Source organism: Hyaena hyaena, unplaced genomic scaffold (assembly GCF_003009895.1).
Source record: "Hyaena hyaena isolate Hyena2069 unplaced genomic scaffold, ASM300989v1 scaffold_364, whole genome shotgun sequence".
Classification (NCBI taxonomy): domain Eukaryota; kingdom Metazoa; phylum Chordata; class Mammalia; order Carnivora; family Hyaenidae; genus Hyaena; species Hyaena hyaena.
In genome coordinates this window covers 1-27,384 of record NW_024080996.1, presented here as the reverse complement: position 1 = coordinate 27,384, position 27,384 = coordinate 1, and the positions used below count along the sequence as shown (strand labels likewise).

The 27,384-nt window shown below is 46.1% G+C and overlaps 2 protein-coding genes across 4 annotated transcripts; one reads left to right on the top strand and one right to left on the bottom strand.

The window, feature by feature from the left end:
* Window positions 1-965: 965 nt before the first annotated feature.
* Window positions 966-7,448, bottom strand: ACRV1 (acrosomal vesicle protein 1). Its single transcript, XM_039250217.1, has 4 exons — window positions 7,303-7,448; window positions 3,814-4,467; window positions 2,350-2,469; window positions 966-1,349 (listed from the first exon to the last, which is right to left on the bottom strand). Exons 1-4 carry the CDS (start codon window positions 7,352-7,354, stop codon window positions 1,225-1,227), a joined length of 951 nt encoding a protein of 316 aa, XP_039106148.1. The 5' UTR covers window positions 7,355-7,448; the 3' UTR covers window positions 966-1,224.
* A 6,084-nt stretch (window positions 7,449-13,532) lies between these two features.
* LOC120243988 (secreted seminal-vesicle Ly-6 protein 1-like) lies at window positions 13,533-15,522 on the top strand. Of its 3 annotated transcripts, none has more exons than XM_039250250.1 (4): window positions 13,533-13,707; window positions 14,342-14,455; window positions 15,012-15,082; window positions 15,188-15,522. In XM_039250250.1, the coding sequence occupies exons 1-4, from the start codon at window positions 13,650-13,652 to the stop codon at window positions 15,245-15,247; spliced, it is 303 nt and encodes a 100-aa protein (XP_039106181.1). In that variant the 5' UTR covers window positions 13,533-13,649; the 3' UTR covers window positions 15,248-15,522. The 3 variants fall into 3 exon arrangements, with proteins under 3 accessions (XP_039106181.1, XP_039106180.1, XP_039106183.1); XM_039250249.1 differs by having other exon boundaries at window positions 15,012-15,097; XM_039250252.1 differs by having other exon boundaries at window positions 15,012-15,522.
* The last annotated feature ends 11,862 nt before the right edge of the window (window positions 15,523-27,384 follow it).

The following is a 27,384-nucleotide window of genomic DNA, read 5'->3' as shown; positions in this document are numbered from 1 at the left end:
AAGAAAGAAAGAAAGAAAGAAAGAAAGAAAGAAAGAAAGAAAGAAAGAAAGAAAGAAAAGAAAGAAAAGAAAGAAAGAAAGAAAGAAAGAAAGAAAGAAAGAAAGAAAGAAAGAAAGAAAGAAAGAAAGAAAGAAAGAAAAGAAGAAAAGACCACTCAGCTGATTTCAGGAGGTTTTAAACAGAGGTTTGGGAGAGCAGTGGCTGAAAGGAGATGGGTTTGTGTAGGAAAGGAGGATTGATTTTGGTCTTGAAAGAACCATTCTGGCTAATATTTATAATGTAGTGGAACCAACTCAAATTGAAATCATGCAGATTTGGTTATGAAATCTGGCCCTGGCTCACCATAACTCTGTAACCATGGCAAGTTTGGAACAACAGGAAGTGTGAATAAATTCTATGTCTTTGTAAACTAAGGGTGATGCTATTTTTCTTGTCTACCTTTCTGGGCTCTTTTCTGAGGATCAGATGAAACCATGTATGTGAAAATACAATGAAGAATGTAATGCTAATACAAGGTGGGTGAGGGACTACTATAGTATTTCCACCTGCTCCTCTTTGTTGATATGATCCAGTAACATCATGTGAGAAAATATTTAAGCAGTAACCTACGACATATTTATATAGCAAATAAATTTTTTAAAAGAGCCATTTTATTGTTATAATTAAAGTAGACTTTTGAAGACTGAAAACTCTCCAAAGCCAAAGAAGGTGAGATTTAGAAATCCTGACAGGTAGACAGGGTGTGGTTTCTATTGAGATGGAAAGATAGAGGGTTCAGAGGAAGTACCACAGTGTTGTATAGGCTACTTTGCATTTCTCCTGTGGTCTCTGCCCTGGGGGACCCCTCCACTTTGAGGAAGGTGGAGTGATTTAAAATGCATCCACTTTAGTGTGTCAAGAGGAAGCAAGCTTTGGCTGACCCTGCAACTGGCTAATGGGAAAAGAAGTCTGTCACCAGCCTATATTCTTTACCATGCGGAATTTATTGAGAAAGAAAAGAATGTTGAGAGGTTGGGTAAAGGAAGGCAGATGACAGAGAAGAATGACTAGTAGGGCATGGATAGGAGGAAAGGTGAGGGGTTTGAACATCCTGTCTGACACTCAGGCGGAGGCAGATGTGATTAGTTACTGACTGGGGGAGAAACTAAAAATAAATGGAGCCCAGTAAGGTAATGGAGAATTTTTGCTGCCTGCGTCAGAGCGGGAGACAAGGGCACAGGCTTCTAGGTCTTGTTGCAGAAAGATTGGTTCCGACAGCATATAATTTGCATCCTGGTTCCATGGGAGAAGAGGTTCATTGATGGGCACATGTTCTCACACCCCTGAACCATGAATTGGAGTTTTCCACCTGAAAGAAGCAGAGATAGACTATAGTGAGCAGAAGGCTTCCTCCTCCCACCTTAGCCTTCGTTCATGGTCCTCAGTGTCCCCATACAGGCACAACCAAGACCTCCAACTTGTATATTCTTCCTCCCCCTCTCCTTTCATCTGTCTTTTCTGGGCCCTTCCCCACATCTGTCCCCCATTGCCTGTATTGAGGGACTAGACAAACCACAAGGGAAATCAGGCAGTGTGGTTCACAGGATGGCAGTAACCAAGATCCTTTATTTTGGTGACGAGGAGTGAGTATAAGGGTAGAGAGGTATGAGAATATACCAAGACTGATCTGGCAACCTGTGAACACTGACTGATAGACAATTGTTTATTCATTTATTCAATACTCATCAAATGCCTCCCATGTACTAAACATTTGTACTGAGTGCTAGGAATATATAGCCATGAACAGGACAGAGATAGTTCTGAGCTTATGGTCAATGTGTCAGCATCTCAAAGTGCAGCTCACACATTTATTTAATACAAAAAGCCAGTGTCCCTGTCTCCTTTTAAGACATCATAGACCTTGGGGGCACCTCATGGCTCAGTCAGTTAAGCTTCCAACTTCAGTTCAGGTCATGATCTCATGACTCATGAGTTTGAGTCCCGCATTGGGCTCTGTGCTGTCTGTGCTGACAGGTCAGAGCCTGGGGCCTGCTTCAGATTCTGTGTCTTGCTGCCCTTCCCCTGCTCATGCTCTGTCTGTGTGTGTGTCTCTCTCTCAAAGATAAACATTAGAAAAAAAAATTTTTTAAGACATCATAGGCCTGCTCTTTGGAGGGGCTCTACATCTCCATCAGTAGCTGGAATGCCTCTCTTGAGTCTTGAAAGGATAAAGTTCTGAATCTCCAAGTTTCTGGGGAATCACAGCTTGACCCCTCCTCAGACTCCCGCCACTGCAACTACTCCCAAGACTACTCAAGTTAGTTGATGTGTTTCCCTGGCAAAGATTGTATCATGAAGTCCCCACATACCTTCAAAGATCTTCTTTAACATGCACTGCTGGGAATTCTGAGTGGAGCAGACCCCCTCTCCACGAAGACATTTTCCTTGGTCATTCATGTATGAGCATGTGTGGCAATTTAATATTGGGCCTGCAAAGTTTAAGGTTAAGCCTGATGAAATTCCCTGATGGAACAGGTGTATAGCTATGAGTCACAAGGAGAGGGATGACGGGCAGCAAGTAGCCTGGATACAACACATTTCATTGCTTGGCTCTCCTGGGACATCTGAGGACCCTGTATCTGATAGAGCATAGTCTCTCTTCTGTACCAGAGGAAATTCCTTCATTCTTACTGCTTCATCTATGATTTTCATTGCTGAAGAATCCCAGATTGCTCTCTATATTACTGATGTTTACTCCATATCCCCACTGGCTTCCTGGACATTTATAATCTGATCCCCTTCTGCCATGTCTGACTCCATGGCAGCAAAGTAGAACTTTCATCACTTGACTGGCTCTCCTTTGTACTTTCCCATCATGCTGTTATCCATATGGCACAAATGGAGTAAAAACTGATTAATAAGTTATGTTAGAGTGCTCTAATGTTGCAAACTCTGTAAAGGGTGATCATTCTCCATTTTCAGCCTGACCTTTAACAATGTCACAAAGGGCATTCTTCTTGAAATGCTTCCATTTTTGCCTCTTTTACTATCTCCATTCCCAATTCCCTAGTTAAGGAAGCACAAAGAAATAGGAAGGATGTGGGCTTCAGAGTCAGGCTGACCTAAGTTTGAATCCAAGGATTGCCACTTTCTAGTGATGTGATGTTAGCCTTCCTTCTCATATTTGGAATACTGCTACTTATACAGTGGGAGGAAATATGAAGCAGTTATGTTTGTTAATATCTTGACACATCAAACTCTGGATCTTGTTTTCCTTCCTTGAACAACCCCTTTTCAGTAAGGGCTAAAAAAAATTGCAGTTGTACTCAGAACTTATTTACGGATCTAACAGACAAGGTGTGTTCATGCTTTATTTTCCATGTTCAAACGAACAAAACAGAGCCACCAGCTCCAGGGCTAGACATCCATTTACAGAGTTTGCAAAACATTCTACCATGGTTTGTTGGGGGCAGATTTAGCGTGAAGCTCATGGAGCGGAGCAGAAGTGGACCAAGGAAGAGGTGGGCATTTGTATTAATAGTTTCTTATGTAGGGTGAAATTAGAGGGACTCCTGGCATTTGGTATTTGTGTGTTTTTTTAAAGAAGGCCCTCAAAACTACTTAGCTTTCAGGGCCCCACAAAACCTGTATCCTGCCCTCCTGGTATTATTATAAAGAGCATCTTTGAGAGAGCTCTTTGTGAAGTGTTTGTGAACTAGTCTTTCTTCCATACCCTCTCCTCAAAGTTGGGTTTCTTGATGTTCTGCCTATTGCACACTGAAGTTAAGGACTGGTACTCATCCAGATGTGCCTCACCTGAAAAGGGGCCTCACCTGAAAATGTGCTTGAAGGTGGAATGCCTGAAGGCTGTTCACCCAGTAGTTTTTCACCCGAAGCTTGTTCACCTGAAGCCTGTTCACCTGAAGCTTGTTCACCTGAAGCTTGTTCACCTGAAGCCTGTTCACCTGAAGGCTTCTCACTTGAAACTTGTTCACCGGAAGGCTTTTCAGCTGAAACCTGTTCACCTGAAGTCTTTTCACCCGAAACCTGTTCAACTGAAGGCTGTTCACCTGAAGACTTGTCAATGGAAGACTGCTCACCAGAAGTCTGGTCACCTGAAGGCTTTTCACCAGAAGTCTGTTCACCTGAAGGTTGTTCACCGGAGGTGCGCTCACCTGTGGTGTGTTCACCTGATGCGTGTTCAGTTGCAGCACGCTCACCTGAAGTGTGTTCACCTGAAGTGTGCTCACTTGAAGCGTGCTCACCTGAAGCATGCTCACCTGAAGTGTGCTCACCTGAAGTACGCTCACCTGAAGTACGCTCACCTGAAGTGTGCTCACTTAAACTGCTCTCGGCTGAAGAAGTCTCATACAAAGCCTCACCACCAAATGAAGGGTTTTCAAGTGAAAAGGACCCACCTGAAAATTGCTGAACTGAAGCTTGATGATCCATAGAGCCAGGAGGCTCATCAGGCTGACCTGATGCTCCTGGGGTAGAGATGGAACAGAAGACAGATAGTGAAGGTGAGAGAAAGAATGTCTGGGATAAAGACTGCTTTTCTTATGCAGTAAGGCTAGTGTGGGATTCCTGGGTTTCCTGTGGGCCAGATCAGGCACCTGAAGATATTACAGATATTGGAGGAGCTCAGTGAATTACCCAAGAGACCATGAAAGACAGACGTGTTAATAATGAAACACAAAGAGAACAACCCTGGCATTTAATTTAAAAAAATTTTTTTTAATGTTTTATTTATTTCTAGGAGAGAGAGAGAGAGAGAGACAGCGTGAGCAGGGGAGGGTTAGAGAGAGAGGGAGACACTGAATCTGAAACAGGCTCCAGGCTCTGAGCTGGCAGTCAGCACAGAGCCCGACGCGGGGCTCGAACCCACGAACCACGAGATCATGACCTAAGCGAAAGTCGGATGCTTAACCGACTAAGCCACCCAGGCGCCCCACAACCCTGGCATTTAAAGGAAGAATTTTAAGATCCCCATTGTTAAGAAATGTATAAGGGGCCCCTTTCAACCGTGTACCCAAAGCACCTGAACGGAAAATATTGTACTCCCCCTGGCAAAGCCAGCATTAGGAAATCAAAGCACCATAATCACTCACACAACCAGAAGTCCTTCCAATGTCTCCATAGGTGAAAGACAAGACTGATGAAGATACAAAAGGGAAAGAGAAGCTAAGTAATTCTGTCTGGAATTGAACGTGGAAGATTTTAACTTTTGGAAAGGACAAATCTTAAATTAGAAATTACAAATATCTAAGGTATCCACAAACATTATCAGACAGGATTTAAGACACTTTCATTTGGCATATTCAAGTTCTTTCTCACACTCAGTCCCCAATCCATATGGTTTGGAGACTCAAAGTTGCCATCGATTATTAAGATAAAAACATTCTTTGCTTATTTATTTCTGACTTGATATTCCTTGTGACAAATACCATTTACATCCACTTCATGTAGTTGTCATGAGTTTTCAATAAGATAAGTTGTGAAGTGCCTAGCTTATTCTTTAGGTGCTCAATGTATTTTTCTCTCCTTCCCACATTACCCTGGGACTTACAAAACTCTTAACTGGTCATTATCTTCTGGCCAATTTCTTCTACCTTTAATACATTTTGCCAAGGACTATCAGACAAACATTCTTTAAGTATGACTTTCATTTTGTTGAGTGTAGCACCGAACAATTTGATTATTAGTCTTTGACTAGACTGCATAACCCAGAGGAAAGTGGGTAGTCTACTGAGTTATTAATCCTAGCCACAAGTTGAGAGGAACTACCAGATCTTTTGAGGCTGAGGTAGCCTAAGTCTCTAAAACACCCTTTTCTCTGCAAAAGTCCTGCAATAATGTATATATTCTGGGTGATTTGCAGTCCTTATAATCAATGACTTTTTGAAAGGGTAGGATTAGAATACGTTGATAAAGGAATGATTTGGTAAGGCTTTGGGGAGGTTTTTATTTGTATTTATTTAGTTTTTTTTCTTAAATAGTTTATTGTCAAGTTGGTTTCCATATAACACCCAGTGCTTATCCCAACAAGTGCCCTCCCCCATTTATTTTTACTAAAAAAATTTTTTAATGTTTATTTTTGAGAGACAGAGAGTGAGTGGGAGAGGGACAGAGAGAGAGAGAGAGAGAGAGAATGGATCTGAAGCAGGCTCCACACTCTGCACTATCAGCACAGAGCTGGATGTGGGGCTTGAACTCACATGTCACAAGATTATGACCTGAGCCAAAGTCAATGCTTAACCAGTTGAGCCATCAGGCACCCGTAGGAGGTTTTTATTTTTTAAAGTTGTTACTGAAATATCTGCTTGACTGAGTCTTCAATAGTTTTTAATTTATTTTTTCAAAATATTTTTTAGAGAGAATGAGCACAACTGGGGTAGAGGAGCAGAGGGAGAGAGAGAATCTTAAGCAGTCTCCACACTCAGCACAGAGCCCAACACACAGGCTCAATCCTATAAGCCTAGGATCATGACCTGAGCTGAAATCAAGAGTTGGACACTCAACCAACTTAACCACGCAGGTGCCCCTGATTCTTCAGTAGTTAACAGAAGTTTTAATAAAAGAGATTTCTGATACAGAAAGGAGGCTGAAAAAGCACACTAATTTCTTAGTCATTCTTACAGTTGATGACTTACTTCTTCACCACGTGGCTGGCATATACTACCATCTGATAGCTATGTATCTACATTTCTGAGTCAATTTTTGAAACTCTAAGAAAGTAAAAAAAAAAAGTCTTTGAGAACCAACATTATATAAAAGCACTTTGTCATTTAATTGACAGCTCAGAGCTCATGGCCTCTCTCTTCTCCTCTAGGAGGAATGAGGGAGCACAGCCCACCATGAATGAGGATCCTGAAAGAGGATGGATAGAAGACGGCCATGAGGGAGAGGCTCGTAAGGTCTCTGGCCTACAGCTGTGTTCTGAGATGGATTTCTAGGTACAACACATTCCCATCTCCTTGTGTCTTTCCTTGCTACATCAACTACATAAGGATCCCTTGCACTTAGTTAATTGGGACAAACCCTCATTGGACTGCCACAGAACCCTTAGACCTATCTTCTCTTCTCACAGAGCAACAGGTACAATGGAAGTAGGAATGAGACTGTGCCAAGCCAGTAGGCTTCTCTGGTGGTAAAGCCATAACTAGGAGGAACCAACTGGCTCAGGAGCTCTCAGAGATGAACCTGTTTAGCCATTCCTGATTCTGAGTCAGATTGGTTTGGGTAACTAAGATACTGGTCTTTCTTCTTCAAGGGCTAAAATACCCTGAAGAGGCTTCCCAGAGGCAATATAGGGGACTTACCTCTGGCAGATCCAACCAGATAAAGACTCATTAGTAAGAGAAACTTCTTCATCTGGATTTTGGGGACAAGAGGGACCCTGGTGTGGGGTCCCAAGATCTGTGAAGAAAACCTGTGAGCAGAAGCTCCCAATGCTAAGTTACAGCTTCTGGGAATTCTAGAACCTCAGAGACCACCTGTGTTGCCTCACAATGGGTTGAGCTTTGAGGTTCTCATGTAGGCTGTTTAGGCAGGAGGGCCTTCTAACAACCCATGGCAGGTTGTGCCGGCAAAGGCTAATTTGCCATGTGTGAGGTGGTATGTTGGGGCTCTCTCTCTGCCCTACACTTTTTTTTTTTTTAAATCTTATTACCAGAATAACATACTCTCTCTTTGAAGTAAATTTTAAAAGTTATTTACTCTCTTTTAAAAGTATTCTCGACAATGAGTTGTGATTGGCTGATTATTATCTTTTTGGCTCTTTAAATCAGCTTTTTGGGCCCTGTAGGCTGACCTCTATTGGCTTGATCACCTGGATGCTGGTTGGGTTTGGCTGCAGACTAGATTTAGCCAATGGAAAATTGGAAGGGGAAACACACACACACACACACACGCACGCATGCACACATGCACATACACATTGAGATAGAATATTTCTTCTTTTCCTGCCGCAGTTTTGACCCTAGTTGGATCTTGACATGATAAAGCTGCTGTTGCGTACCCTCTTTTCTACAGCTCCTGCTCTCAACCAGGCTGTGGTAACATGTTGGTTTTGGCAAATACATGATTTAGACACAAATAGGGATTTACAAAGGATCGTTGAGAGCTGTGCCTTGAGCTGTACTTTCTATCAGGGAGGGTAGAAGATGGCGGCAGTGAGGCATCCACCTGGTATAAAGCGAGAACTATTGGGGATTGGGTGTCCGAGATCCCCTGGCCCTCGCCTCCTGCTTCTTCCCCGTCTTCCTCCCTTGTACCACTTTGTTACATGTGCTACTGGATGCTGGGTCCAGAATAGATGTATTTATCACTCTTATAATTCTTTGTTTAATGTATGTCTCCTCCATTTGACTCTAAACTCCTCGAAAACAGAGTCCCTGTCTGTCTTGATCACTGTAGTGTCCCCACTACCTAGCAGCAGGTTTGCCACAGAATTACGTACTTAATAAATGCTTCCTGAATGAAGGAATGGATGAATTGCCTATTCTGGACTTCTCTCTGCTTCATGGAGGAAAATTTATAGAAAGCCCTTAGAGTAGGCTGGCTAAAGATTGTGGAGAAAGTTTAATCACCAGGGATCAAAAGTTTTTGTGTTGGAGGACAAAAACTAGGATTTGGGGGTCTGAGGCTGGGCTTCTATAGAGCGGAGAAATGCACTAAAGAGCATGCTGTCAATAATTCTTTTCTATCACGTGCAGAGACTGGAGAAACAGCTGGGAGACCATACTGAGTCAGAGTTTTGTTGATAGAAGCAGTGGAAATAAATAGAAAAGGAGAGGTGCTATGTATGCCACCCACTAGTTGTTTAAAGTTTGACAGCACCCTTTTTTACAATTTTCAGAACTTTCTGGAATATTGCTGCCTCACCTCTCCCGGGGAGTCACCATATTGAAAAGCAGGACTCAAAGCCTGAATGGTCTCTCCTTAAACCTCATCCTCCAACTTTTTCCTCCCTCGTTTCTTAAGGTTGGCTTTATGGGACTATATCCCCATCCCACCCAGGCTGGCTTTCCTCAGGCTCTACTTTGGAAACTTTCTCTCTATGTCCAGTGATCTGGCCCTTCAGAGCCAAACCTAAAAGTATCTGAGCATAGCATATAAGACAATATGGAGTGACAGAGAATTTGCTGTGAGTCCAGAGTGTTCTGGAGCTAAGATGTCCAGAGGTGTTCCTGTCCTTGTCTCCTCCTGGCCCAATTTCTGTTATCCTAGATGGAGCGAAGCTTTAATTTCTAATGGGCCAAAGCAAAGTGAAGAGCCTGCTAGGTCAGCCTTGGTAATGTGTGTGGTCTTCTCCCAAGGTCTTGCAGTTGGAACACAGGAGAGCCACCTATCTATGGAGAGCTGAGCTAAAAGGTTATATAACTCATGCTGAGATGACTATTTGGGCCCAAAGGGAAGATGAGCATGCCAAGAAGTCCAGAAAAGAGTAACAGGAAAGAACACAGAAGAGATGTAAGATACCATGCCTCTTTCAGTTTACCTTAAATAATGGGGGATGAGACAGATACAAGTGTGCATGTATGTACAGACTAGGCTTTATGGAGACCTAGACACAGTCTGTGACCTGAAAGGTAGTTCTGGATACACAGCAGTTCTAGCTTTTTTTTTTTTTTTTAAATCAACTTTTAATTTTTATTTTCAATTTATTTATTTATTTTTTTAAAGTAAGCTCTACACACAGCTTGGGGCTTGAACTCACAGCCATGAGGTCAAGAGTCATATGATCCACTGGTTGAGCTAGCCAGGTGCCCCAAGTTCTAGTTCTGATTATCTTGCAGTCCTTAGTTTCTTCTAGTCTTCCTGCCTATGTTCCTATAGCCCTTGTTCTATTCCTTCTATTTTGTGACTTCCACTTACTCATAACTCCTACTGATTTGGAACTTTTTTTGCTCATTGTTTCCTACTGTTTGTTACTTCTGCTTACTCATGACTTCTGTTTATTCATGGCTTATGTTGTCCCTGACTTCTGATGCATGCCTGTCCGTCCTTTGGCCCTAATATGCACTGCTGATTCTCTTTACATTCAGTGTTCAAGACATAGAATCACAGTGCTTTAACCTCTATCATCCTTTTTGCACAAAATTGTGCCAGGCTCCCCCATAGGCCTTTCATACAATTCGTGGTGGAAAGAACTGAAGGTCTAGGTGACACCTAGCATGGTCACCTATGTTAAGAAACAAAAAAAAAAAAAAGAGAGAGAGAGACCTAGAAAAGGGGTCACAGCTATGGTAACCATTCTGAAGCTTCCCAGAAGTCAGAGGGAGCACAGTAAAATTGGAAGGTATGAAGCGCTACCGCCAGTGAAAGCCATCAAGACATCTCGCCATCTGTCCCCACATTTGTTCCCTAGATCTCATCTCACTGCTCCCCTTCTCTTCCTTCATCTTCATCTTATGTCTACCCAAGCCTCACCCATACCCAACTTCTAGTTATTCTCTGAATATGCTAAGCTCTCTCCCTTTTCATAGAGCTCCTCTCCACTTTTCCTGAGGTTGTACTTCTCCATTCCATCTTCTTGATGAGAATTCTTACTTTTTACACACTCCCTAAGAAGTTTTATCTATGTCCACCACCACTTACAAATTGAGGGCTCCTTATATCTACAAGCTGCCCCACAGAGCCCTCACTCCTTAGTTCAGATCCAGATTTCCAACTACCAGCTGGACGTTTCTATCTAGGTATTCCCACGACATCTCAAACTTGACATTTGTAAGACTGAATTCATCATCTGTACACAACTCTGTTCCTGGGATCTTGTTTCAGTAATGGGCTCCTCCTTTGCCCTCTCCTCACACAATGCATCATTTTTACCTCTAACTAGTTCTTCAGTTATCCAGCCCTTCTCTACTCCCACTGACACAACCCAAGTTCAGGCTCATCTTTCCCCTGGACCACTGAAACAGCTTCTTCTTGGTCTATTGTCCTCATCAGAACTTTCCTTTGTTCTGTCACCAAAACTGACTTCTAAAACTAAAATCCTGAGCAATAAAGTTCCTCTGAACCTACTGCAGAAATCCAAGATTAGCCTTGGCTGATCTCCAGCTTTGGCTTCCATAGCCTTACAGCCCTGCCAGTTGCATGGCATGCAATAGATGGTTAGATGCAGTCCTTTCGACAACATGCATTCTTTTTTAAAAAATTTTTTTAAATGTTTATTTATTTTTGAGAGAGAGAAAGAGTGCAAGCAGGAAGGGACAGAGAGAGAGGGAGATACAGAATCTGAAGTAGGCTCCAGGTTTGAACTCACGGAGTGTGAGGTCATGACCTGAGCCGAAGTCAAATACTCAACCGACTGAGCCACCCAGGTGCCCCATGACACCATGCATTTTTGAATATGGGACAAACCTGAGGAGAGGCCCGTTCAAAGGTGGGGACATCTGCTTGGCTGTCTGTATAGATTTTCTCCTACTGTGATATATTAAATCAAATTAAGGATGGGCTATGTGATATCACTGAGAATTGCGTGAGTAAAGGGATTCAGCAATTTTTAACTTTCACTCTACCAGCTTCTTTGCATGATGGTGACTTAACCTGTGGCATGCTGGGAGCTGGCTTGAACTGGCTGATGAGAGCTGATGGTTAAAGTTCAGGAATTTTACAAGCTGCTTGTTGAACACAGATACTATTATTTTGTTCAGTGTTTATTTATTCATTTAGAGGGAAAAGCACGTGAGTGAGCACAAGCAGGGTAAGGGCAGTGAGAGAGGGAAAGAAGAATCCTGAACAGGTAACATGGGTCTCACCCATTTTTTTCCACTGCAGGAAAGACTGGGAATAGCAGCCAGGGCAGTCCCTGGCCTCAGGGAGCTTGGAAAACTGGGCCTTCTGGAAAGAGGGTCAGAAATTAGCTTCAGGGAGTAGAAAGGGAAGAATGCCCTACAGCTGGCCTAAACAGCAGACCTCCCTCCCCATCCAGAGCATTCTAGGAGTAAGACTAAGTGGGAGTCCCAGAAGAACCATTTAGTGAAAACCTTATTGGTAGAATGTGGAAAATTTGCTGAGACATGTCCATTCTTGTGCATGATGTGGAGCTGGTGCTGGGGGCCTTCTGTGCCCAAAGGAGCCATACTTCCTCTGTAGTAGGAATCCTGTCTTCTGGTACTTGCACACTAATTTAGAGGCTCTCAGATCCCATCAAGACTTGGGTTTCCTTGGCAGTGTGACAGGGTAAATGGAGTCTGTAGATCTGGGTTTTAATCTGCCACTTACCCTCTTTGTCACCTAGGACTGATTGCTTCCTTTTAGCTTTCTCATCAATAAAATGGAAATACTAGGTACCACTTGGGCCACTGTGTGAGCATCAAATGGAATAATACTGTTTGAGTATTTAGCACTAAGCCTGGCACGTAGCAAGCTCTCAATCAATACCATAGGTTGTTTTGGGGCGGGGTAGGTGACCAAACCTCCTCAGACTTCAGAATGGGGTGGGGAATGATTATACCCCTGTGGAGCAAGCCCTCCATTTCGGTGGGCTTCCTGTTCTTAAGCTGGGAGACGTCAGTGCAGAAAGGTTATGTTCATTCTGGAAATCCGTGTTTGGGTAAAGGTGGACCCGAGGGCTGCTGCACAGGTGCCTGAAGGCAAAACTATAGAACTCTTTTTCCAGATCAGTGTTTTTTTTTTTTTAATTAAATTAAATTAAATTATTTTGAGAGGGAGGAGACGGAGCATGGGGAAGAGCAGAGAGAATCCCATCCAGGCTCCTCGCTCTCAGCCCCAGCTGGGGCTTGAACTCACGAATTGGAGGATCACCACCACGACCACAACCACGACCATGACCACAACCACGAGCTGGAAGCTTGATCCACTTGAGCCACCCATGCGCCCCTCCAGATCAGTGCTTTTAAATTACATTCATCAGGGGGCGTCTGGGTGGCTCAGTCGGTTAAGCGTCCGACTTCGGATCCGGTCAAGATCTCACGGTTTGTGGGTTTGAGCCCCACGTCGGGCTCTGTGCTGACAGCCAGCTCAGAGCCTGGAGCCTGTCTTCGGTTTCTGTGCCTCCCTCTCTCTCTGACCCTCCCCTGCTCACGCTGTCTGTATCTCTCTCAGAAATAAATATTTTTTAAAAATTTAAAAAAGAATTATGTTCATCAGCGTATAAACGAACAAAAATCTCTAGTCTGTCATGCAGCCTGTCTGGAAGTTAACCCCAAGTCCGCTTTTTGGGGGGTTAGTGATTTATTTAGCAACAGTTCATCTCGGTTAAGTCAGATTTCCAAGTCTGCGCTCACACCGCATTCAGAGGAGAAGTCTTGAGTCCGGGAAATCCTGCCGTCATGCGCCCCACCCCTCTAGGCTCCTCAGCTCATCCGAACCTCACGAATTCTCGGGCTGAGTAAGGCAGACACGATTCTCCCATTAAAAGGTAGGAGAAAATGAGACCCAAAGAAGCCGCAAGAAAAGTGGCTCCGCAAGTGGGGCCAGCGGCGGTGGGCGGAGCCGCTGAGGTGGGCGGGGCCCCCGGGTGGGCGGGGAGGCCCGGGCTCCCACCGGGCGGGCGCTCCGCTCACCTCAGGGCCTGTGGAAGCGCAGCCCTCTGCTCCCGCTGGTAGCCCCTCCCCGCAGGGGTGATAAAGCCGGATACTCAGGGTCTGGGGCCTGCGGCTCTGTGCCGCCTTCAGTGGCTCCCTTGTCCTGGTCCGAGATGGGTGCGCGCCTCCTGCTACTGCTGGGCCTCTCCTTGCTGCTGGGTGTCCTGCAAGGTGAACCGGTGCGGGGCTTCTGGAAGGACCCTGGGGACGGGGCTAGCTGCTCTGTGGGTTGGTCGGGCCAGGGGAAGGTGACGACCTAACCTCAACCTCAGGGGCGGGCGCCGCCTTCACTCCCTCGTCCCACTGTTTCTCCCTCTCTGCCTTCCCTCTCCGATGCTTCCTCCACTTTTGTCACGGCTTTTTCCTTTCTCCTTTCACCTCTTCCCAATTTTACTTTGCCTCCTTCCCACCTCAGTTCTAATCCGATACTCCCCAGTTCCTCAGGGCTTTCTTGCTGAGAGCCCTACGTTTGAGTAAAAGGGAGCAGAGAAGGTTCTTTGTGGGTCGTGAAGGCAGTGGGAGCTGTCGGGAAGGATGGGGAAGATGGTCACTGGCCACATGAGAGGGGTTGGTGGAGCTGCGGTGTAGGACTTGACCCTCAGCACAGTCCCTCCCTGGGAGTAGAAGGGGACCCTGACTGTACTCACATGTGCCTCCTCCCAGGTGTGCGCCAAGCACCCAGAAATCCCCTGCTTTCAGCCACTGTCCAGGCTGCCAGTGACCCAGAGGGTGTGCTCCCTGCTGATCTGCCCAAAGGCAGGGGGAGGCAGAGTCTCATTAAGCCGGTTTGGGTTTGACTTTCCAGCTCTACCATGTTTCCAGTGTTCGCGAGTCAATGCGAGCGGGGTTTGCGAGACTGGGGAAAGTGTCTGCGAGACTCAAGACAGCCAGCAGTGTTTCCTGAGGAAGGTCTATGAAGGTAGGTGGGTCCCGAGAAGTCACCTGGGTGACCCTTGCCTGACCCTGTGGGAAGTGGCTTTCAGGAGCCCTGGGGACAAAAGCAGAGAGTTCAGCAAGGATTTTTTTCTTAAAATGTTGGAAGAGGGTCCTGGATCTGGTACTGGGCTGTCACTAGCCCTTGACTGGACCAGCAGACCTATTAGAAGAAAAAGTGCCTGTTGAGGGGTCCCTGGGTCCTTGGAGAGTTCCCATGCTACTCAGGGGTAGGAGGGACTAGCTAAGAAAACTCCAGTGGGACTTGTGTGTGGTAGTGCCTTTGGGAAATGGATTAGTTCAGGCGAGGTAAGGGGTTGGGGGAAGATGACCCACTAGGGGCTCACCTCTGTCTTTGCAGGGTGGCTGATGTCCCTTGTTACCTGGCAGCCCGACTCCTTAGGATTGTGTGCTGTCTCTCCTTTTTCGGTGAACCCCCCATTCTTCCAACACATGTTTATTGTTTACCTCTTATATGGCAAACACTTTTGAACTTGGAGGTCACAAATCAAGAGGTCCTCTTCTCTTGTCTTCCTCTCCAGATGACAGGCTCCTGTACGGATACCAGGGCTGTGGGGACCTGTGCCTCTCCATGTCTTTCTTCAGACAAAATGTTCGAGTGGATTTTGTATGCTGCAATGACATACCTTTCTGTAACAGATTCTAGAGACTTGACCCTTCCCAGTTATTCATTTAGCCCTTTTTTATACCCCCACAGCCTCAGAGGACGGGCCATCTTTCCCCAGCATGTCCAAGCCCTGAAGCCTGTTCCTGCTAAGTTTCCGGTGGTGATGTTTCCCCAGCTTACCCCACCAGATCGATGCTTTCTGCTTCCCATCACCCCTTCTGCTCCTTTTCTCAGATTCCTGTCTGCCCCCCTTTCTCTCCCTGTACCTACATCCCTCCTTGCTTCCCCTGTCATTGGCTGGCATGTAACAAGCTCTCCCATCTCCCTCTTTTCCTTCCTTGGACAAATATTTTCTGACGGCTGAGCCCTGTAACTAGATGCTGAATAGAGAACAGTGAATAAAACAGACCTGATCTCTGTCCTCAGTCAATGTGCCTTCATTTTAGTGGCTCCTTTTCTGTCAGGTTGACCAGGGTCACAATATCTTGCCTGCCTCTTATTCATAGAACTTAAGCCTGGAAGGGACTCCTTCACCAGTCCCTCCACTACACACGTGCACATACACACACACACACACACACTCTCTCTCTCTCTGCTTCTCTTTCCCTCGGTCTTTCCCCCTTTCCACTGTATAGCTTTTTCTGAATAAATCTTGCATCTTGGTGTTGTTTAGAATTTTTGTTTTTATGTTTAAATTATAAGAATAAATATTCAGTTTAGGAAAAATATAAAATAGTGACCCAAATAGACATCACTAGCAATCCCATCCTACCATGCAGAGACATACCTTGTTTTAGGGCTTATGGTATACATCCTTGATTTATCACATTTATTTAAAGTGACTTTTTCTCCTGCTGTCTTCAATTCACTCTCTATCATTGGTTTTAAGCAGTTTGATGTTTGTGCTGATGTTGTTTTCAGTGTTCATCTGTTAGAGATTCTTTCAGCTTCCTTGGGTCTGTGTTTTGATGCTTTTCATTATTTTTGGGAAATGTTGCCTGTTGTGATTTTAAGTATATATTCCATCTCATTTTCTGTTTCTTCTCTTTGTGGGAAACTAATGGAATATGTTAGAATGCTTGGTATTATCCCTCAGCTCTTGGATGCTGTGTGCTGGCTTGTTACTGTTATTATTTATTATTTTATTATAGCTACTCATGCTTTAGTCTAATTTCTGTTGCCCAGTCTTCAGGTTCACTGATTTTTTCCCTCCATTGTATTCAATCTACTGCTGAGCTCATGACAGAAATTCTTTACCTCTGACAGAAATTCTTTACCTCTGACATTGTGTCATTTTATTTCTAACATCTCCATTTGACTCTTTCCTAGAGATTCCGTTTCTTCTTTCAAATTGTTCATCTGTTCATGCATCCTAGCTTTTCCATTTAAACTAACATTATAGTTAATGTTCCTGATTAATAGTTCCAACAGTGGGCCATTGCACAGTTCAGTTATGATAGTTACTTTATCTCTTGACAAAGGGCTGGGCTTTTTTTTTTTTCTTTTTTGTGTCTATAATTTTTATTTTATTTTTATGTTTATTTTTGAGCAAGAAAGAGAGACACAGATCATGAGCAGGGGAGAAGCAGAAAGAGAGGGAGACACAGAATCTGAAACAGACTCCAGCCTCTAAGCTGTTAGCCCAGAGCCCAATATGGGGCTCAAACCCACAAACTGTGATGGGGCACCTGGGTGGCTTAGTCGATTAAGTGTCCAACTTTGGTTCAGGTCATGATCTCACAGTTCGTGGGTTTGGGCCCCGTGTTGGGCTCTGTGCTGACAGCTCAGAGCCTGGAGCCTGCTTCAGATTCTGTTATCTCCCTCTCTTTCTGATCCTCCCCTGCTCACGCTGCCTCTCTCTTTCTCTTTCTCTCTCAGAAAAAAGAAAAACAAAACAAAACAAAAAAAAAAAACCAACCCACAAACTGTGAGATCATGACCTGAGCCGAAGTTGGATGCTTAACCAACCGAGCCACCCAATGCCCCTATGTTTGTAATTTTTAAATCAAATGTTTGACACTGGGGGTAGAATTGTAGAGCATAAGTTAAATAGTATTGACACCTAGAAATGGACATGCTTATTTTTATAAATTTTCAAAGTTCATTTATTTATTTATTTTGAGAGGGAGAGAAAGAGAGAGAGAGAGAGAATGAGTGAGGGAGGGACAGAGAGAGAATCCCAACTAGGCTGAGTGCAGAGCCCAACATGAATCATGAGATCATGACCTGAGCCGAAATCAAGAAATCAAGAGTCAGAGGCTTAACCAACTGAGCCACCCAGGCACCCCCATGCTTCTTCCTGAGTGAGGTGGTCATTGTGAGGGGCTGAGGCAATCTAGTCAGAAATTGTGATAGGTGACGTTTTACTGTTGCTCTTGTTACTTTCCAGTTGTCACAGGCTTCAAACTTCTCCAGTGACGGCATGTTGTCTTCTTGTGTCAGGGAGGGTTTCCCTTTGTGCCCATGTCCTCTGCCAGTGATTAGACATCCCCGCATTCCTGCACAACCAGGTCTCTCCCTGAGCTTATACTCTTCTGTGGCGGAGGAAAAACAATTTCCCCCTACCCATCTGGATTCTTGGCTAAGACTTCCCTGTAAGAAAAGATGAAAGAAAAACAAGTTAGTAAAATCCATGCCTCTTGTATACGTAGGAGATTCCCAGGAACACTGAGTGACTCTTCTTCAAACTGGCTCTAGCCACCACCCTAGATACCATCCCCAACTAAAGACAAAAAGAGACATTGCAGGTAGAGAGGGCGGCAGGTACAGAGGTTACCAGGAAAAGCATAATCAACGAGGGTAAGGTTGTTGTACACATTTAAGTCATTGCCTTCTCTACCAGAAGACATTCTAGAGATTTTAGTCAACTTCTTGCTGGTACAGAGAGGGGACCCACTTACAAATGGAAATTTCCCATATAATATGTACATACTCAATCTTCAGAGCTTTTTCTATGTCTGCTGTGACTTAAAAATAACCAGCTTAAAACAACCTTTATTCCAAAGATACTTACTTTGGGGTGTCATATTCTGCTCCCCTTCACTCCTCTCTCAGCATGATAGTGCTGCCCCTGGTCGTTCAGTGCTGAGCTTGTGGCTGCAACATAGGGATTCTCTGTTATCCTGCTTCATTTGCAATCTGAGGCTATCTCAGAATTCCCTGGGCCACTTTCAGCATGCCTGCCCCTCCTTTCGGTGGTTTTCTGTCTTGTTCTAGGGCTAGTATTAGGAGATAGCTTTTGGCCTTCTCAAAGAAGCAAAGATTTAAAAAAATTTTTTTTTACTGTTCATTTATTTTTGAGAGAGAGAAGCAGGAGGAGCAGAGAGAGAAGGAGACACAGAATCCGAAACAGGCTCTAGGCTCCAACCTGTCAGCACAGACCCCGACGCGGGGCTCAAACTCATGAACCTCGAGATCATGACCTGAGCCAAAGTCATGACCTGAGCAGAGGCTCAACTGACTGAGCCACCCAGGTGCCCCAGAAGCAAAGATTTTTTAGAATTTTTATTTTACTTATCCTTATCCCAGCCACTATAGGACTTTGTGTCCTATGGTCAGGATTTTCTGCCCTTCTCCCAGAAATTTAAAGCATTTGCTTTAGAGAAAAAAAGGTCAAAGAAAGTAAGTGAGGCTGTATGTCTTTTTTTAGCAGCTGCTGATCAGGTCTTGCAAGTCTGCAAGGCTGTGGGGTAGAGGGTGGGTCTGCTTCGGTTTTGCCTTGCTTCTTCTCATCTTTTTCATTAGTACTGGGTAGATATCTCCGGAATAGAGGTTGTAAACAAGTACAAAACACTATTAGGTCTGAGGCCCTCATTTATTTCCAACTGACACTCAAGTCCTCACTTGGTTCTTAATGCTTGTTAAAACCTTAGCTAGTCAGCTCTTATGCCTTCTTCCTTCCTTCCTTCCTTCCTTCCTTCCTTCCTTCCTTCCTTCCTTCCTTCCTTCCTTCCTTCCTTCCTCTCTTTCTCTTTCTCTCTCTCTTTCTTTCTTCTTTGAGAGAGAGAGAGAGATGATGAGAGCATGGGCTAGGGAGGGGAAGAGGGAAAGGGAGAGAGAATCTTAAGCAGGCTCCACACCCAACGCAGAGCTCGATCTCATGACTGTGAGATCATGACCTGAGCTGAAATCTATAGAGTTGGATGACCAACTGACTGAGCCATCAAGTGCCCCTCTTTTTATGTTTTACTGGGCTTTTATGGAGGCTACTTCTTTCCTCTGTGCTCTGCCATAGATAAGCCAGCTTGTGTGTCTACTCAGATCTAAATCAGTCCGTTCTTAAATTAAAATTGGCCCTTAAAAACGTTTTTTGAGGCTTTTTTAGGGGTCTTATTCTGGATCCTTTCTGGTCTCCATAAGCAAATTGACTAAGAACTATTTTATTCAAATGATTCTTCTAGACTGCTAATTTTATGATTTTTGAAGAGCTCAAGCTCCAAGGCCAAAGTCAGCTCAGTCCTAAGAGATTCATTTCTTTGAAGTCTCACCCTGACTCTGTCTACAAAGGATCCAGTCCAGAGGATTCTCCCAGTTCATAATGTTTGCCCCCCTGGATTATGAGGGATTGAGAGATGAACCTCTGGACATGAGAGACTACTGCCTATGCAGTGGTTCTTTTGAGAAAAGGAAACAAATATTAACACAAATATTAAGTACACAGTGACAAAATCTCACTGTGGGAGTACAGGGAAAAACCACCATAGTTTCTCGCTGGGTGAGTCAGCCCTTCACATGGAAGATGGGACCCATACTCCTCCAGCATCCTGTTATCTTGGTGGTATAGAAGCCAAAAGCCAGTTGCCCCAAGGTGTGCCACTCTGGGATGCAGATTACTTTGAGCTGAAAACAAGGCCCAAAATACTCAGGAAGAAATTTTGACTTTCCTTCTAAGTGCCTAAAAATAATTTAGATAGAACACTTGTTCCAAGAAGAAAGCTACCGCCATAGATAATTACATTATAATATGAACTAGGAATAGTAGACAGGGAGGAATTTAGCAAAGTCTGTTTGTTAAAATTCCTCTCTGCATCCCATTGTTTCTGTATGGCCCAGCAAACATTTGTCACTAAAACATTTACTCTTTCTCGGCTTCCTGTGAATTGCTTTCCTTCCCTTTGAAGTCCCAGACCCCCACCTCCTTGCCTTTAGTTCAGGATAATGTAAATATGTCATTGTGCCTAACTATCTTCGGAATCTCATGTTTATGTGAATTCCCCATATGTACATAAGTAAATTTGAGTTTTTGCCCTGTTAATTTGTCTCATGTCAACTTAATTCTTAGTCCACCTATAAGAACCTTGAAGGACATAAGGAAAATTTTTCCCAACAGTACATTTGGGAGAAGGGGCTCTGCAATGTGAAATATTTATGATTAGCAGAATGGGTGAGAAGTTCCGAAATAACGAAAAGACCAGCTACGTGACCTCCATGTGTCGCAGGCAGGAAGTGCAGTGGCTGACGTGGGGACAGCTGCACAGGACAGCTGCCCTCCCCAGGCTCACAGAGTAGGGATAACTCGAGATTACAAGTGAAGCTGGTAGACAGCAAGTTTTCATCCAGGTCCCACTTACATATCAGCATCTCTGCTCACGAGAGCTCCCACCAGGCAGGGGTCCCTGTCCCCCAGGGGCTCTGCCCGGCCCCTCTCCTCTCACTAGGGCATGGACACAAGCAGGGCACTCTGCCAGCGAGCAGAACCCTACATACCTGTTTTCCTTTTGTAGAACAGTCACCTGTAGGACAAAAACTATTTTGTGGCAGGATACCCTGCTGACCTACTGAACTCTTTTGTCTTTCCTCTCTCCCCTTCTCAAATACCTTCCACTTTCTTCTAAGACGGTTCTAGGCCATTTTATGCCTGCCCTCTGGGGGGGATTTTTTTGGGAAACACAAACAGAAGTAGCTTGAGAACAACCTTCCCCACTTGCTGGTATATTTGGAAGGCTGAAGCCCTTGGCAGGATTGCGTAGATGGAGGGGGAGAGGATGGATGCCTGGGGGGCTGGGGGGCTGGGTTCACTTCTCCCACCTTGATCCTGGCAGCGCCTGCAGGAGTGGGTGACCTCACAGGGGTGAGGCTGGTGCTACATGCAGAGAGGTGGCCCCTCATCTCCATGGATTTCAGGTTTGTCAGGAAGCAGCGAGGCCCCAGCATGAAAACAAAATGGGCCGGGAACATCAGCATGGGCAAATATTTCCGCTGTAAGTTCTGGCAAAAATTCATGAACTTCCAATGCTGTGTCTCTTTCGACACTCTTCCCGAAGGAAGTGAGAAGTGGGGGTGAAGCCCCCAAATAACAGAGATGGAATTATTTACCATCTAGGTGGTGGTTGAGTGTCAGATTGGAGACAACTTTAAGAGAATGAGAAATGAGGTTTCTCCTGGACACGAGATTATAGTAACAACACATCCGTACCTACGACACCTATGCTTCTTGCCCTATAGTAGACTTGCAGAGAGTCCTCAAAAATCACATGTAAGTGAATTTATATTCAATGCAGGCGAGTTTGAGCCCCCTCCTAGCTTCTTAGGTCTTATCATACCTCCCTTAAATGTTGGCCAACTAAGGCCCTCACTGCCATGCTATCCCTGGTCCTATATTTTCTGCTAAACAAGGCTGTGTGATGAGGGTGTGGGAAGGATGGGGGCAGGGTAGGAACTTTCTTATAACTTCCAGCACAACTCAAATTTTATACCTGAGGGATTCAGGAGGTGTGAGAAGTGCTCATTTCCTACCGGATCACTCTGAAGCCTCAGATCCGATCCTAGGGGCAGCCAGTGTAGCACAGGTCTCCTGGTCACAGCCTGTCTGCTGGTCCTGTCTCCCTTACACTCAGAGATGTGCCAAGACTGGACTCACTTGTAGTGCAGGCTACTGGGGGCATGGTCTTCTCTCCAGACAGTCTGTCAAAGGAAATACCATCCAAGCCAGCTGCGGCCTGAAGCCCCCACTGCTCTCTGGGATGTTGAGCCAACTGGAGCCCAGAGAAGGAGGGGCCAAGATGAAAGTGCTCATGGCTCTGAGTGTTTGCTAAGGAAGGAACAGGGATGTTGGTCCTGGTGTGTGAAGAACCAAACCAGCGCCATGACAGGCTTCAGAAGGCCCCAGAGATTAGAAGACCCAAGTCTCTGAGGCCTGACTCAGCAGGCTTGAGCCACCGCCCTTCCCTGTGTCCGAACCAATCACTGGAGGTTGGGAGGTACCGGACGTTCCGGCCACTATTCTGGCTCACCTTGCTCTAAACTCACCAATCCCTCTGCGCCGTAACAACCTCTGCCGTCACCTTGTCCTATCACGTTGTAGTCCCTGTCCATCACCCCTTTCCCGCCCTAGAGTTAATAAAAACCCTACTCCTCCTTTGTTCGGGGCTCTCACCATGGATTCATTGCGTTGGTGAGGTCTGAGAGCCCGAGCTTAAGCCCGTAATAAAGCCCTTTGCCTTTGCATACGTGACTTGGACTCCTTGGTGGTCTTGGGATTTTGGGGAGATCGCGATCTGGGCATAACAGTGTGCACCTGCTGGAAGAGGCAGCAAGATGCCCAGCTTCTGTTTGTCTCCTCCTGTACCCTGTTCCTCCCAGGTGTGGACAGGTTAGAGGGCAGAGGGCAGGGTGACGGCCCTTGTGGTCTTGGCCTCTGTGTTCCTAGCCCGGCTACCTGGAATGCACGTTGATCTGGGAGAAGCCCGAGCATAAATGTTCTTTTCCTGATCCTGAGGGAGAACTGAGAAGGGCAGACAGTAGTGTACCTTGTGGGGCACAAGATGCCCTTGCTGACCAGAGTGCCCAGCTGCAGGCCTCGTGGCCGAAGTTGTCCGTGAAGGGCAGGTAGTCATGGGGCATTGGGGGCAATGTCCACGTTCTCAGTGGCAGAGGGAGAGAGATCCAAGACTGAGACGGAGATGAGTCCAGTGCTGCCTAAGGCTGTAGAGAAATCACAGAAGAGTTAGGTCCTGCTGATGAAGTTGGTAAAACAACCACGTAAAGAAGAGGACAACCTCTCCCTTGTACTTAAGCGGTCAGGAGTCTGCAGAAAGTGGAAATCATTCACCAATGCTCCAGGGAAGCAGCAGAACGGCTTCATGTTCTCTGGGGTGGGGCCAGCTCTCAGGGAGCCGCCTCCTCACAGGGCCTCCTGTGGCCACAGGGGAGGAGAGTCCCAGGGGCAAAGAGCAGGAAGAGGACATGGGTTTCCCCTGGGCTGACTCCACCACTGCTGTGTCCGTGGGGATGTGAGGAGACTCCCGGGGAAGCCTCCACACTAGCCACTTGCAGGGTGTTGGCCCAGGCTGGGGTGTGTGTATGTGGGTGGGGTGGGGGAGGCCAAATCCCAAGGGCATCTGAGGGATTTGCCATTGGGGTGCTTCCCGTGTTTATGTTACGAGTGAGCCACCTGGCCTCAAAGCATTTTTCATAGGACCTGAAACTTTGGCTAGACAGACCCCATCAAGGCTGGTATTCTGAGGCCGCCCTGCCCTGAGCTTCATGTGGGAAGCTTCACAGAGGGAAGGAGTTCAGGACACCGGGCACCAACATGTCCGCCTTTCTCTCCCTAAGTCCCAAGGAGCATCTGTGATTGGCTGCTCCCTCCTTCTTAAAAACCTCTTCAGAGTATTGTGCCCTCCCCTCCCCTCTCCTGCCTGTCTGTGCCGTCCATCTCCCCCAGCAGAGAAAAGTGACAAAGACAACAAATATATGAGGAATTCCTAGAGATGTGTAAGGTCAACTCAGAGTGTAATACCAACCCACAGCATTTCAGGAAAAAAAAAAAAAGATGAATAGGAAGAATTAAATAAGGAAACGTGAGAGAAACAACCCAAAATTTCCAAGTAATCCAAAATGAGACATAAATCTTCAAATAGCAAGTGTCTAGCAAGTGTCAAGGGGGAGAGCCCCATTGAACACATCATTGTGAACTTTAACAAGTATAAAGAAAAGATACTACCGTTTCCTAGAGAGAAGAGCAGATCAACTTCAAAAAAGTTTAACTGACATTGTTCGTGTTAGTAGAGCCCTGGATGCTGGAGACAATGGAATAAGGCCTTTCAATTCCCAGGGGGTCGCCTGGTTTTCAGATGACAGAGGAAAGATACTTCTGCCTTCTTCTTTCTGAAACTACTCAAACATGACGGGAGAATGGAAGGGAAACCCCAGTTAAGGAGTGAGAGAGGACTTGACAGAGCAGGGTGGTAAAACCTCAGGCCTGCAGAGTGCGCACAAGAGGCAGCTGGCGGACCCAGCGGGACTCCGCCAGCCTCTGGAATTGGAGCCACGAGGAACAGCACAGTGGGATGAAGTTTGAGTCTAAAAACAGAAAGTTGGTCAGAAGCCATTAGATGACCATTTCCCACCATACCCTACACTAAACACAAGTACCCAACCCAGCCTCCAAGTGGAGACATTTTATTCAGAGCTCCAGCCTCGGGACTCCAGGCACAGCAGGTGCGGGGAGTGAAAGGCCAGCATGGAAATAGGGGCATTAAGTGAATGTCTGGATAGTGCATGGTGGTTCCAGCCTGCCTTTCTATACCTGCTCAATCTCCTCTCACCCCACCAAATCCTGGTGTTCCCTCCCTGCTGTTCTTCAAACTCGAGCTAAATCTGTCCCCATCATGAATCTCTTGCTCCCTATGTCCTGATAGGCACACAATCACTCAGAGGTATATTTATGAAGAGAAATGAGCAAGAAGAAGTACGGATTGGAGGCCAGTATGCTATGATCAGGACAGAAGAGAACTAGCAGAGTCACATGCAACACCCTGGCCTTTTGCCATCCAGCATGGGACGGATAGTCAACATGTGCACCGAAGGACACTCCCATCATAAGGGTGACAAAGAAGAAGACTCATTTTGGCACCCCCATCCCCCACTGCATCCTTCTACTTCTCCCCAGCTCTCCAGGTGCTAAGGGCTCTGGGACATGGTAAAAAGTTCTTGGACTCAGGCTCAGTACCACATCTGGGATCTCAGGAAGGATATTTAACCTTCTCTGGCTGTCACTTCCTTTGTTGCCTCCGAGGAGAGGGGATTGGCCATGATCAAGCACGTAAAGAGCCTACCGCAGTGCCCAGCAGTTGGCGTGTGTTAGTAGTTGGGAATAAATATTAGTGAGTCTCACTCACCCTGTGCTTTGAGAATTCGAGTCTTAGCAAACACGTTCCCTGACCACCGTCAGCCCTGCCGGACTCCTTTCCTGGCTATGAGCACCATCAGCCACTGATAAGGGCAGTGATTGCTAATGGACACAGGATGTCTGTTTTGGTGATAAAAATGTCCTGGGTGAGATAGTGGCAGTGGCTGCCCAGCTGAGAGGACACACAAGAACCCACGGATCTGTACACAGTAAAGGAGTGAAACTTTTTTTTTTTTTTTTTTTTTAGTAAAGGAGTGAATCTTATGCGCCTCAATTATATCCCAATGAAAAAGGAAGGAAGGGAGGTGGAAGGAAGGAAGGGAAGGAGGGAGGAATTAAGGAAGGGAGGGATGGAGGGCAGGAGGGAGGAAGGAATGAAAAAAGGGAGGGAGGGAAGGAGAGAGGGAAGGAGGAGGAGGGAAGGGAAGGAGGGAAAAGGAATGGAGGGAGGAAGAAGGGAAAGAAGGAAGAAAGAGGGAAGGAGGGAAGGGAGGGAGTGAAGCAAGGGAAGCAGGGAGGAAGGAAGAAATCAAGACAGAAAGGTGGGGGAAGGAGGGGAGAAAAGGAAGCCCAGGCTTTAAGCCCCTCCCATCAGAGGTAGAAGAGGAGGAGATCAGGCTGAGGGATAGAAAAGACATCATGAATTCAGGACACGTAAGGGCTCAGAAGGGGCTGTTGCCCTACTTCCCCGGCGAGCCAGGGGAGACCCTGTGCTCTCTGAGCCAGGCGGTCCTGGTGCCTTGCTCCTGACCACCTTAAAACCAGAGCTTCTGGGGGCATCTGGGTGGCTCAATTGGTTAAGCTTCTGACTTCAGTTCAGGTCACCATCCCTTTGTTTGTGGGTTCAAGCCCTGCATGGGGTTCTGTGCTGACAGCTCAGAGCCTGAAGCCTGTTTCGGATTCTGTGTCACCCTCTCTCTCTGCCCCTCCCCTGCTTGCACTCTGTCTCTCTCAAAAATAAATACACAGTAAAAACTAAAAAAACAAAACAAAACAAAACCAGAGCCTCTGCGCCCAGCTCTCTTCCACCCAGAGAAAAATGATGTCACTGACACTGAGGAGTACGGGTCACAAGGCAGAGAGCAGCTTAATGGTTCACTTCCCGCTGGAGAGACTGAGAAGACATCACCCCACGGGAACAGAGATCTGTGCTAGTCAAGGTGCAGCACGTCTGCGCCCAGCAGACCATGGCATGGGAAACGGTTTTGAGTCTGCTTTGCCAGTGAGAACGTGTGCATTCAAAACACCAATTACCTGTTCTGAGTCACACCACTTGTCAGAGACATTGCTTCTCACCTCCATTAAATCCTGGAAAGTGCCAGCACGGGGTTCCCAGCACTGCCTTGGCTCCAGGTGGATCACAAACACCTGCAGCTGCCCTACCAGGATGACGTCACAGAGCCTGAACCAGCTGCCCACTTCCTTTCCCTTCTAGAAACATTTGCAGAAATTCAGAAACCAGTGCTTTCGGGACCCCTGCACTAGCCACACCATAAATGATCCTGTGACTGGTCCCCACTGAAAATAATCCTTGCCAGCTCGAAACTGGGAGCCGAGTGGACCTGCAGCTTGCTCCCTGCTTTCCATTTCCCTTGGGGGGGCCCAGATCTCACTGCGTTGGGGGCTCTCAAAGGATTGTAGGTCACTTGCCCTTCAGCTTCTTCCCCAGCAAGCACATGGAGCTCCCAGCCCCTTCTCTGGACTGGGTCTCAATCTCCTGCAGAAAGAATCATGAGGGAAGCAGGGTGGGGGTGCCATTAGGAACTGAGGTTCTGGAGGGTAACTGCCAGATCGAATCCCATGGCTGCCAAGTGTGCTGTGTGACCTGGGGCAAAGTCCTCAACTTCTCTGCCTCCAGGGAAACACGGGCATGCCAAACCTACCACGTGTGTCCTTAGGAGGCTCATAGGAAACAGTGGCTGCCACCTGAGGAGCCCCACACAAGTCACGGCCACCGGGTCTGATGTAATGGGCAGTGTCTTTACCAAAGTAAAAGGCCATCGATTCCTAGCCTTGAGCTTAGCAAGACTAAATAGGCAAATATATAAGTAAATTGCAACAAGAGAAAAATCTTTCAGATGATTTCTGCTTCTCCAAAACACAACAGAAACAAAAACAGAGAGAGTTGAGACCACACAGAAGATGGCTATTTGGC